Below are 13528 nucleotides of genomic sequence, written 5' to 3'. Positions count from 1 at the left end.
CAGGGAGGGCGGGGATATGGGGATATATGTATAAATACAGCTGATTCACTTTGGTGTACCTCAAAAGCTGGTAGAAGAGTGTAAAGCAATTATATTCCAATAAAGAGCTTTAAAAAAAAAAAAAACTGTAAGAGGTTGAAAATTTCTAACTTGCCTCCTGCCGTTTCGCTTCCAGGTTTTTTAAATAGCTTTGAGGAGTTGCAGGCTGAAGAATGTGGCATCCTCAATGGATGTGAAAACGGCCGCTGTGTCAGGGTGCAGGAAGGTTACACTTGCGATTGCTTCGATGGGTATCACTTGGATATGGCCAAGATGACCTGTGTCGGTAAGAAGCACATGTATTTGACGGGAAATTATTCTTCTGAGATGCCCTGTACCTCAGACAATCTATTATATTTAAGATTTGCAGAGTTTCAGTTTGGGAAGATGAGAAAAGTTCTGAAGGTGGCAATGGTGACAACTGCACAATGTGAAGGTACTTAACGCCACTGGACCATCCATGCAAAAATGGTTAAAATGGTCAATTTTATATTCCATATATTTTATCACAATTTTTTTTAAAAGTTGATATTTAAGAATTCATTTTAATGGTACATATGGAGGAAAGGCTAGAAAGATTGGGGTAATTAGTTTGACTATTTTAAATTAAGCTTTTGACTCTGAAGCACATAATGTTTTCCCTGAATACCTGACACCAGCATGAAGGGACTATAGGTGAAAAAGAAAATACAACTTCCATTTTGGAGAAAGTTCTTTTTAAAACTCTCACATTGCCTTCCCTCTTACTTTTAAGAGAACAATAAAAATACATGTATCCTTCCCATGTGATTGATGCTGTTGGCCTCCTTGCTAAAAGACTCTTGACTGGAAGCATTTTTTTCCCTCTATTTTTGTGGCTGTTTGCTCCCTCCTGTGGTTTCCCCACTTCAGTTCTGTTAGTCTCAATCTGTGGTGGGTCTAAAAAATAGGTAACGTGGGTTATTACAGGTGTTTCAAGTGCATAAGAGCCTTTCTTCTTAAGGAGAGAAATCTAAGAAAGTAGAGAGACTGCTCAGAGGCTTTCTGTATTTCTTTTGACAGCCTAACAGTTCTTCTCCATCAGCAGAAAGGAATTTAGAAGTCTGATAGTTCTTCCAGCTTTTTGAGGTTTGACTATAAAAAGTCAAGCTGACAAAACGGTCCCTGTTGTGTTAAATAACAGGGAAAGAAATTCTAGAACCTCCTGGATAATCACCTTTTTAAGATCCAGAAAGTTGTATTTCTCTTGCATGTAACTGAAACAGACAGTAATGGGAAAGACTATGCAACTTACTGGGGAGAGCACAGAACAGCCAGCCTGTGTTCAGGTCAGGTGCCTCAGGTCGGGTGTAGATTGCATTTCCTCCTGGAGTGATGTTAAAGCTTGCTTACCTGCGTGCTGTGGCTTATTACAGATGTCAACGAATGTGATGAGTTGAACAACCGGATGTCTCTCTGCAAGAATGCCAAGTGCATCAACACCGAAGGTTCCTATAAGTGTGTGTGTCTGCCGGGCTTTGTACCTTCTGACAAGCCAAACTACTGCACTCCATTGAATACCGCCTTGAATTTAGAAAAAGACAGTGACCTGGAGTAAAAGAGAAGCTACATAACCTAAGCCTGTATACTCTGCACTGTGTAAAGGAGAAAGAGAAATGTATTATACTTCAGACATTGCACCTAACCCAGAAAGTTGGAAATATGGAAACATCATGGAGTTGTATATCCTCAGAAGAGAAAGGATTCAGTGTGAACCTGACTGAAACAGACCAAATGGACATTTCTCTGAAAAAAACAGTATATATAGTCTGTTCATATGTAAAATTCAGTGGAAAAGAGGCAGAACAGTGCTGTTATTTTAAACAGAAGGTTGTATTATTATGGTTTTGTTTTGATATTTTTTACTATTGCTTGATTAAATCTGGCATTTAAATAGTGGTGGAAATATTTTATATAATTTTCATTTTTTGATTATGCAGTTCCTTGGCTACTGTTTCTCTTTTTCAAATGTCAAGTGCAAAAGTCTGATAAAATATTGTTTAAACTATTGTAAGTATTGTTACACAGGGTTATGCTATTCCTGGTCTGGAACATTTTTGAAATCCAGATTGTCCTGTGGAGCAGGCAGTGATTGTTTCAAAACTTTTATACACATTTGGAGAAAAGTACTTTATATTTACAACGTGTTGTCTGATTTTAATGTCCATTCTTAGCCAAGCTGCTAGTAGGTGTTAATTGGATCCCTTTCCTACACTGAAATGGAAGAATTAATGAGCTTACATTATTAGTATTGTAATGTGTAAAGTAGGACCAGCAAATTTTTTTAAAACTTGACGATCCCAATATATTTACCATTGTATGTTAAAGCAAAATAAATCACCATTTTTTTTAGAAAATTTCTACTTCAGAGTAATGTCAATGACCATATGCATGCAAGTTGTCCCCACCCCCTGTCAGTGATCTTCTATGGATGTAGACTCTTTTACAGGTTAATTAAATTTGTTAGATACTGTTATGGATGGAATTTTGTCCCCACAATTCACACTGAGCCACTTCCCCTCAGTACATCAGACTATGACTATTTTTAGATGAGTTAATTAAGGTTAAAGAAGGTCCCATCCAATAGGACTGGTGCTCACATATGAAATTAGGACATACACAGGAACAGTTTGGGACGGTACAGGGAGACGATACCATCTACAAGCCAAGGAGAGAGGCCAAAGAAGAAAACTCAAAACCTCGATCTCGAACATCTAGCCTCCAGAATTTTAAGAAAATAAATTTAAGCCACCCAATCTGTGGTACTTTGACAGCCTTTAGCAAATGAATACAGATGCAAATCACAGGAAGAATAGCTTTCAATGTTCCAAGCCTTGTTTAATACAAATCCACAGTCATGCAGCTGTTCTTATTCAACCTTATTTCAAAATCATATTTTTAAAGATTTTTTTGATGTGGACCATTTTCATAGTCTCTATTGAATTTTTTCCAGTACTGCCTCTGTTCCATGTTTTGGTTTTTTGGCCACAAGGCATGTGGGATCCCAGCTCCCCGACCAGGAATCAAACCCATACACCACCACCCCCAACATTGGAAGGTGAAGTCCCAACCACAGGACCACCAGGGAAGTCCGTCAGAAACATTTTTAATAAGAGCATCTGAGTTTTCAAAAACAAACTGTGTACAGACATACTCAGCAGAAAATATCCCCATTTTCTCTTAAGACGGGCTTTTGGATTTTAGTATCTGCCATGGGAAGAATGGTACATCTAAAATGTCCATGTCCTCCATCACTGAGAGTCCCACGACAATAGTCAGCAGCACCAACTGCTGTCCCTGCCTCCCCAGGAGCTTGTGCAGACCACACACCTGCACACCCCCTATCAAGGGGATAATGGCCAGCACACGCTAAGGATAGAGACATCCAAACTAAAAGCAGCCCTCACGCCAAAACAAAATTAAACCCACACAAGCTACAAAGGGACACTCCTGCGTGTAAATAAACCTCCAAGATTACAGCAGATAATTGTTTCTCCTCAACTCACAGAGTAAGAGAAATACTGTATAAGCAAAACAAAGAAGCAGAGGGACCACTCCCAGTTAAAAGACCAAGAGAATTTCCCTAAAGGAACAAACAATGAAACGGACCTCTTCAGTCTAATAGACACTGAGTTCAAAAAGGAGGCAATGAAAACACTGAATTAAGAAAAGCTATCAACCGAAATGCAGATTACTGTAAAGAGGAACTAGAAACTATAAGGAGGAACCAAGAAAAATTAGAAAACTCATTTGCCAAGACAAAAGCTGAGCTCAAGACAATGAATAGCAGACTGAATACAGTTAAGTCCCCTATATATGAACCTTCAAGTTGCAGACTTTCAAAGATGTGAACATGCATTCCATCAGCATCAGGCATGAGTGAAATTGCAGCTTGCCCTGTCTCCTATTGCTGGCGATCCTTCAGCTTTACCATCTCTCACCTACTCTCCCTAACCCTAACTCTTCTTGCCTGTTCACTCAATGCCAGCCCCTGTATGCCAGCTGTTGCACTGTACTACTGTATTTTTCAAGATACTGTAGTGTAAGATTAAAAATGTTTTATTTGGGGGCTTGTTTTTTATGTATTATTTGTGTGAGAAGTATTATAAACCTATTACAGTACAGTACTACATAGCCAATTGTGTTAATTGGCTACCTAGGCTAACTTTGTTGGACTTAACAAATTTTTTTTTTTTTTGGGGGGCACACGGGCTTAGTTGCTCCATGGCATGTGGGATCTTCCTGGAGCTGGGATCGAACCCGTGACCTCTGCATTGGCAGGCAGATTCTTAACCACTGTGCCACCTAGGAAGCCCCTTAACGAACAAATTGGATTTAATGAATGCACTCTCAGAACAGAACTCGTTCATATGTAGGGGACTTACTGTAATGCAGAAGAAAGAATAAGTGATCTGAAAGATAGAATACACTGATGGAAATTACCCAACCAGAACAGGAGACGGAAAGCCAAATGAAAAAAAAAAAGAAAGCCATTTGAGACCTATGGGATAGTATAAGAAATACAAACAATATAATATGAAATAATATAAAGCATGCCAGTCTATGCATAACAAGGATTTCAGAAGGAGAAGAGAGAGAAAAGGGGACTAAAAATGTATCTAAAGAAATTATGGCTGAAAACTTCTCAAAGAAGGAAACAGATATCCAAATATAGGAAGTACAGATGGTCCCAAACAAGATGAACCCAAACAGTCCTACACCAAGACATACTATAATAAAAATGGAAGGAGTTAAAGAAGATTCTAAAGGCAGCAACAGAAAAAGTTAATTATAAGGGAACCCCCATAAGGGTATCAGCTGATTTCTCTACAGAAATGCTGCAGGCCAGAAGGGAGGGGCAAAATATATTCAGAGTCTTGAAAGGGAAAAATCTGCAACCTACAATACTCTATCCAGTAAGATTATCATTTAGGATAGGAGGGGAGAGAGAGAATTTCTCAGAGAAGCAAAAACTAAAAGAATACAGCAATACTAAACCTATCCTAAAAGAAGTATTAAAAGGTCGTCTCTAAATAGAAAAGCAAGAAGATTTAGGAAAGAGGAAATCACAATTGGAAACTAAATCACTTAAATAAACCAGTCATATACTTTTTGATTCGTATGATCAAAAAGAAAAAAAAAAAAACTGTGAAAGCAATGATAAACACAAGGGAAGAGCCAAAGGGTGAACATGAAGATGTGAAACAGGACATCAAAATCATAAAATGTGGGGAAGGAGAGTAAGAAAATGTAGAGTTTTTTTTTTTAAGACTGTATTTGAGCCTATATGACTATCAGAATCTAAAGAAAGCAAATATAGGAAGTGGTCAACATACCTGAAAAACAGGGTAACTGCAAATCAAAAACACAGAATAGATTCACAAAAGCCAAACAGAAGAGAACACAAGCATAAAATAAAAGGAAATCATCAAACCACAAAAAGAAAAAAAAAAAGGAACAAAGAAGAAACACAGAATCAACTGGGAAAGGTTTAAAATGACAATAAATACAGATGTATCAATAATTACCTTAAATGTCAATGGACTGAATGCTCCAATCAAAAGACAGAGTGGCAGACTGGATAAAAAAACAAGAACCTACAGCAAGCTGCCTACAAGAAACCCACCTTAGGGGAAAGGACACACATAGATTGAAAGTGAGGGGACAGAAAAAGACATTTCATGCAAACGGAAATGACAAGAAAGCAGAAGTCATAATACTCATATCAAACAATTTAGACTTTAAAACAAAGGCCCTAAAGAAGATAAAGAAGGACACTATATAATGATAAAAGGATCAATACAAGAAGAGGATTTTACACTCGTCAACATATATACACATATAGGAGCACCCAAATACATAAAACAAATACTAACAGACAGAAGGGGAGACATTGATGCGAATACAGTAATAGGAGACTTTAACACACAACTCACATCAATGGACAGATCTTCTAGACAGAAAATCAACAAGGCAACAGAGATCCTGAATGATACAACAGAACAGTTAGACTTAATTGATACTTTTCAGGACATTACATCCAAAAAAACCAGAATATACATTCTTTTCAAGTGCACATAGAACATTCTCTAGGTTGACCACACACTAGGGCACAAGACAAGCCTCAACCAAGAGTATAGAAAGTATTTCAAGCATCTTCTCTGACCACAACAGCAGGAAACTAGAAATCAACCACAGGGAAAGAAATGAGAAAAAACTGATTACATAAAGACTAAACAACATGCTAGTAAAAAATAACTGGGTCAATGAGGAAATCAGAAAGGAAATTAAAAAATACCTTGAGACACACAACAATGTAAACACAACCATACAAAATCTATGGGATGCAGCAAAAGCAGTTCTTAGGGGGAAGTTCATAGTGATACAAGCCTTCCTCAAAAAAAAAATCTTAAACAACATAAATTGCCACCTAAAAGAACTAGAAAAAGAAGAACAAATAAAACAAAGTCAGCAGAAGGAAGGAAATAATAAAGATCAGAGAGGAAGTAAATAAAATAGAGATTAAAAAAATAGGAAAAAAATCAATAAAACCAAGAGTTGGTTCTTTCAAAGGATAAACAAAATTGAAACACCTCTGGCCAGGCTCACCAAGAAGAGAGAGACCCAACTAAACAAAATAAGAAATGAAAAAAGAGAAATTGCAACTGATACTGCAGAAATACAAAAAAACATAAGAGAATACTATGAATAATTACATGGCAAGAAATCTGACAACCTAGAAGAAATGGACAACTTTCTAGAAACATACAGCCCACCAAAACTGAATCAAGAAGAAATAGATCATGTGAACAGACCAATCACTAGAAGTGAAATATTTATACTCTGTAACCAAAGGGGAAAAAAAAATCCCTACAAACAAAAGCCCAGGACCAGATGGTTTAACAGGTGAATTCTACCAGACATAAAAAGAACGTACATGAAGCAACCATACCCTGATAGCAAAACCAGACAAAGATACTACCAAAAAAGAAAATCAGAGGCCAATATCTTTGATGAATATAGATGCAAAAATTCAAAATATTAGCAAAACAAATCCAACAACACATAAGAAAGATCATAACCACAACCAAGTAGGATTCATCCCAAGTTCACAAGGATGGTTCAACATATGCAAATTAACCAGTGCTGTACACCACATAAAGATAAAAACCACATGACCATCTCAATAGATGCATGAAAAGCACGTGACAAAATTTAACACCCATTTTTGGTAAAAACTCTCCAGAAAGTGGGCACAGAGGGAACCTACCTCAACATAATAAAGGCCATATATGACAAACACATAGTGAACATTATTCTCAATGGTGAAAAACTGAAAGCATTTCCTCTAAGATCAGGAACAAGACAAGGGTGCCCACTCTTACCACTATTATTCAGCATAGGTTTGGAAGTCCTAGCCTTCTCTGATGGCAATCAGAGAAGAAAAAGAAATAAAAGGAATCCAAATTGGAAAAGAAGAAGCAAAACTCTCACTGTTTGCAGATGACACGATAATGTGCATAGAAAATTCTAAAGATGCTACCAGAAAACTACTAAGGCTCATCAATAAATCTGGTAAAGTTGGATGATACAAAACTAGTACACAGAAATCTGTTGCATTTCTATATACTCACAATGAAAGATTAGAAAGAGAAATTAAGCAAACAAGTACATTTACCATTGCATCAAAAAGAATAAAATACCTAGGAATAAACTTACCTAAGGAGGCAAAAGACCTGTACTCCAAAAACTGTAAGACACTGATGGAAGAAATCAAAGATATCACAAACAGACAGAAAGACATACCATGTTCTTGGACTGGAAGAATCAATATTGTCAAAATGACCATACTACCCAAGGTGATCTATAGATTCACTGCAATCCCTACCAAATTACCAATGGCATTTTTTGCAGATCTAGAACAAAAAAAATCTTAAAATTTGTATGGAAACACAAAAGACCCATGAATAGCCAGAACAATCTTGAAAAAGAAAAACAGGGAGCTAGAGGAATCAGTCCCCCCAGCTTCAGACTATAATATAAAGCTGCAGCAATCAAAGCAGTATTGTACTGGCACAAAGACAGACTTATAGGTCAATGGAACAGGATAAAAAGCCCAAAAATAAACCCATACACCTATGGTCAATCCACAACAAAGGAGGCAAGACTATACAATGGAGAAAATACAGCCTCTTCAATAAGTGGTGCAGGGAAAACTGGCTACATGTAAAGGAATGAAATTAGGACAGTCTCTAATACTATACACAAAAATAAACTTAAAATGGATTAAAGACCTAAATATAAGACCAGATACTATAAAGGTCTTAGAAGAAAACATATGTAGAACACTCTGACACAAATCGCAGCAAGATCTTTTGGTATCCACATCCTAGAGTAACGGAAATAAAAACAAAAATAAACAAATGGGACCTAGTGAAACTTAAAAGCTTTTGCACAGCAAAGGAGACCATAAACAAAACAAAATACAACCCACAGAATGGGAGAAAATATTTGCAAATGATGAGACCAACAAGGGATTAATTTCCAAAATACACAAACAGCTCATATAGCTCAATATCAAAAAACAAGCAACCCAATCTAAAAATGGGCAGAACATCTAAATAGACACTTCTCCAAAGAAGACATACAGATGGCCAAAAACCACATGCAGTGATGCTCAACATCGTCAATTATTAGAGAAATGTGAATCAAAACTACAATGAGGTATCACCACACACCAGTTAGAATGGCCATCATCCAAGAGTCTACAAACAATGAATGCGGGAGAGGGTATGGAGAAAAGAGTCCCATCTACACTGCTGATGGGAATGTAAATTGGTAAGCCACTATGGAACACAGTATGGGGGTTTCTTAAAAAACTAAAAATAGAGCTACCATATGATCCTGCAATCCCACTCCTGGGCATACTTCTGGAAAAAAAACCATACTTCAGAAAGGTATACACACCCCAGTGTTCACTGCAGCACTATTTACAATAGCCAAGACATGGAAGCAACCTAAATGTCCATCAACAGATGAATGGACAAAGAAGATGTGACACATATATGCAATGGATTATTACCCTGCCTTTAAAAAAAATGAAATAATGCCATTTGCAGCAACATGGATGGACCTAGAAATTATTATACTAAGTGAAGTAAGCCAGACAGAGGAAGACAAATATCACATGATATCCCTTATATGTGGAATCTAAAAGAATGATACAAATGAACTCATTTATAAAACAAACAAACTCACAGACTTAGAAAACAAACTTATGGTAACCAAAGGGGAAAAGGTGGGGGAAGGGATAAATTAAGAGGTTGAGATTAACATATCCACACAACTAAATATAAAATAGATAATAAGAACCTAATGTACAGCACAAGGAAGTCTACTCAATACTCTATAATAACCTACATGGGAAAAGAATCTGAAAAAACAGATATATGTATATGTATAACTAAATCACTTTGCTGTACACCTGAAATGAACACAACATTGTGAAGCAAATATACTCCAGTGTAAAAAATATTAAAAAAAAAAAAAAAGAGGAAAGAAAAGAAGAAAGTAAAGATGGCTGTCACGAATCAGTATCAAAGTGATGGGTAATTGCAACTATAAGAAAAAGTATAAGAAGCTATCTGTAAAGTGCAAGAATAAATCACAATCTGATAAGACATTTCTCAGGGAAAACAGCTTCCTAATTTAGGACAAAACATTTACAGTCACAGGATTCAGATTCCCCTAAATGTTACTAACCCAGGTTCATTTTGCCTGATTCTCACCAAGTCAAAATGCTGAGACACCCAGGTTTGTGGCAAAGAGACAGCCAAGCAAGGAGATGGAAGAACAAATCTCAAATCCGCCTTCTGGAAGGCAAGGGGCTCTGAGTATTTATGGGATAAAGAATAAAGTACGTGGTCTGAGGTATCGGGAGCCTTGAGACAGTCTCTTTTCCAGTGTTCCCCCTGTTTGCAACATGCACATTGGCAGGGTTTCCCTTCTAAGTTGATGTTTGGGGTTTAGGGCCTCCTACCTTTTGCTGAGTCCCTTGTGGGAGTCTTCAATTTGGTCTGGCTCTTCCCTATGTCAAGGCAGCTGCCAGCATAGCAGCCTGTTTCATTCTCTGTTGTTTCCTTTTCTCCTGAACCTGGTCCCTGCCATTAAAAATTTTGAAGGCAATTTTAACAAGTTGAGACACAGGCAGTCCAAAAGTCCCTTCCACATTTTGCATGTTATTCTGTATATCTGGGGCTCTCTGACCAATAAAAGTCAACCATCTGTAAATTCTCTGGGCCTCAGGGTCTAGATCTGTATATTGCCTATAGGCATTAAAGACCCTTTCTAGAAGTTCTGAAGGATCCTCATTCAGGGTTTCTGTTTTATCTCCTGTACTTTATTAAGGCTTCTTTGTTTGCTACCCCTCTTCACAATCCCACAAGAGCGCAGTCTCCATAATGGTTAAGTTTTGGCCTCTCCCCAGTAGTTACATCCTGATTAGACCCCACGGTTGGCACAGCTACTCTTATAGCAGCCAGTAGTGGGTTGCCAGGGGTTTCTGTATGAAGTCCATCTACCTCCTTCCTAACTTTATCCAACACCATTCTATATTCTTCTGAAGTGAAGAGGGTACTTAATACATTTTGAATATCTGCCCAGGTTGGGTTGTGTGTTGCAACAACAAAAAAAGAGAGAGACATAGAAAAGATTTCCCACTCTTTTTGGGTCAAGTTGTTATATTGTTTTAACTAAATAAATCCATAAATCTGAAGTTGAAAAGGGGGAGTGGACCCAGATCAATCCCATCAGCTGCCCAGTGTCGGCATTCACACCCCCAGTGAGGACTTGCCTTAATGGATGTTGTCCCATTTGATTTAGGGAAGCTCCCTGGCCAAACTGAGTACCCTGGCTCGTATGAGAGGGGGAGACCATTCCTATTTCTCCATCCTCACAGACAAGGGGTGGGCTGGTGGGCAGGGCAAGCCTGAGGCTGTGGCTCAGGCACTGGCAGCAAAGGAGCAATGGCAGCATCATGTAAAGGTGGGGGAAGAGCAGTCAGCGTTTAACTGAATTAACAGCAAGCCACCCTCCTTTTCATCAGAATCAAGCCAAACAGGTTTCTTTGCCTTTCCTTCCTATTGGACCATAATCTTATTTTATTTGCACAAGTTTATTCTGATACAATAAACATGCAAGACTTTACATAAGGTATTTCACCCCATTTTTCTTCCTATTTATTTTACAAAATAAGTCTAGTTGCAAAATTATACTGTAATTTAAGCATCCATTTTTAGACCATTTTGCTCCAAAGGCTAAATGATATATGATTGTCATGCAGTGTTACCAAAAATCACCATCTTTTTCTTTTCCCCAGATTCATAACTGAAAGTTCCCCAATTCTGGGGAATGTAGCCTAGAGGGCTGCAAGAGGGAAGTGAATTAATGTTTCCCATTTTGAAGGGATTTGCTTTCAGGGAGTCACAGCAATGAAATCTTTCTGAGGGTCCTTGCCACAGTCTCCAAGAAGCTCAATTCCCAACAGCCAGTTCTTAACAATTAAGACAATCAGACATAAGTAGACATGTCCAAACAGACCGAAACAAAACCAAAAAACCAGAGCCCCAGGCCTTTAACAGAGATAGTGAGTATCTCAGCAGCCCTTACCCTTTATACTGTCTGCCAGAGTCCTGCCACATTGGCCTCCAACCCACCATCTGGTCAGGATTGCAAAGACAATGTAGGCACAGGTGTGTTTTTTTAATGAGGTTACTCACGTAAAAGATGTCTTCCAAACTCAAGCCCCCAAACAACTTGTTTCTCCACTGCAAAACAAAACAAAGCATTGAAGGTTGACAGCACAAGGAAATCCAGGGACAGTCCCAGAACTAACAGATGAGGCAGCTGCCCGGGCTCTTCCATGGGCTCTCAGTACCTGCAAGGGAACAATGAGCCATGGGCAAAAGATCCATCTAGACTTCTTTCATTGACTTGCCTTTGTAAAATATGTTACTGACCCAGGTTCATTTTGCCTGATTCACAGCAAGCCAACATGCTGCAATGCTGAGGTTTGCAGCAAATACAGGATTTATCTGCAAGGCAACCAAGCAAGGAGACTGGAGAACAACTCTCAAATACACCTCCCCAAAGACAAGAGGCTTAGGGTATTTACGGGATGAAGAATAAAGGCACAGGGAGCAGCGATTAGAAACAGGTGCAATAATCATCACTCTGTGCCAGTATCACTAAGCTACAGGCATCTGCACATTCAAAAGGTCACCAGGTGGACACACATGTGCCCACCTGAAGGGCAACAGCTCAGTCAAACTAGACACAGTTGATGCAGTTTCTTGAGAACAACCTGGAAAAACATCTTATTGTTTAGGTTACATGCCACTTGGAGAACATGTAAGTTTTTTGTAGCAATGATTAAAACGACCTTGATTAGTAAAAAAGCAGACTACAGGTGAAGTGAATTTAACTAATGATTACCTCTGGTTTCAGTCCCCACATATTTTTTATCATTCCTCAGTCTTGAGGGAAGAGGGGCAATGACCACTCTGGCTACTTCCTGCTGATAAGGTGTGCAGCCCTAACAAGGGCTTGAGGAATGAAACTGGTTAGCACTCATTGGAAAATATTTTGTTCCCAATCTCAGGTTAAATTTTGCATAATTAGAATTTTTATACTTAACAATCTTGGTACAGGACTTAAGAGCAGAATTTATAACTAAATACCAAATTAAGAGGATGAAATATATAGATAACCCACTTCTTAACAGTTCCTAAAGAACAGATCGAATCTCTTGGAGAATCCAGGAAACTAGTCTGAAAAATCAGTCTAGATCCAGTACTTCTGGGAATACTTGTTGTAGCCGTGTAACCTGTTGCCTAATCTTGTCTATATAGTTTTCTTTTTCAACAGAGCATTAGTGTATTCACAACAACAGGTATTAGCAATAGCACAAATCCCAGCCTATATGGCCTGTATAACATCTTGAGCTATACAGTTATCTAGGACTAGTTTGGCTAATGAGTCCATTTCCACCCATAGGCTAGTCATAGATAAGACACTTTAATTGGCTTATCCCTGTAGGGTAGCTGAAAGTTTTCTAATCATGTGCTCATGTGATCCAACTCCCCACCATGGTGAAAGTACTCTATTGAATATGTACCAAAGTCTATCTTCTTCATATCCAGGCAAATAGGTGGTCTTTTTTAATCCTAGAGAACAGTTTTAAAGAACTGGCCCAATGTGGGTCTCATCTGGATTATGGACAGAAAAGGGAGTGACTATCCCAATAAACAAATATCACCTATGCACTAGCTCTTGAGGCACTCAGGCCCAAGACTGTTCATCAAAACTGCAGACAAAGGTGTACCCTGTGGGGGCACCCAGAATACCAGATGAATTGTTAAAACTTAGGCTCTTGTTTTTTGGAATTTTACCTAGGACACGGTCAAGACAGGGA

At 38.3% G+C, this 13528-nt stretch overlaps 1 protein-coding gene across 5 annotated transcripts in view; it reads left to right on the top strand.

The window, feature by feature from the left end:
- LTBP1 (latent transforming growth factor beta binding protein 1) overlaps positions 1-1963 on the top strand; it is a 395008-nt gene extending 393045 nt beyond the window's left edge. For 4 of the 5 annotated variants that reach the window (XM_057741529.1, XM_057741528.1, XM_057741530.1 and 1 more), the window contains 2 exons: positions 176-325; positions 1434-1963. In XM_057741529.1, the coding sequence (XP_057597512.1) occupies positions 176-325; positions 1434-1615 (332 nt within the window). In that variant the 3' untranslated portion in view covers positions 1616-1963. Of the gene's footprint in view, positions 1-175; positions 326-1433 lie in introns of those variants that run through there. The other variant, XM_057741531.1, reaches the window with a different exon arrangement.
- The last annotated feature ends 11565 nt before the right edge of the window (positions 1964-13528 follow it).

The sequence above is a fragment of the Hippopotamus amphibius genome, chromosome 7 (assembly GCF_030028045.1).
Source record: "Hippopotamus amphibius kiboko isolate mHipAmp2 chromosome 7, mHipAmp2.hap2, whole genome shotgun sequence".
NCBI lineage: Eukaryota > Metazoa > Chordata > Mammalia > Artiodactyla > Hippopotamidae > Hippopotamus > Hippopotamus amphibius.
The sequence above is the reverse complement of the archived record's forward strand: the minus strand, read 5'-3'. Positions and strand labels throughout refer to the sequence as shown.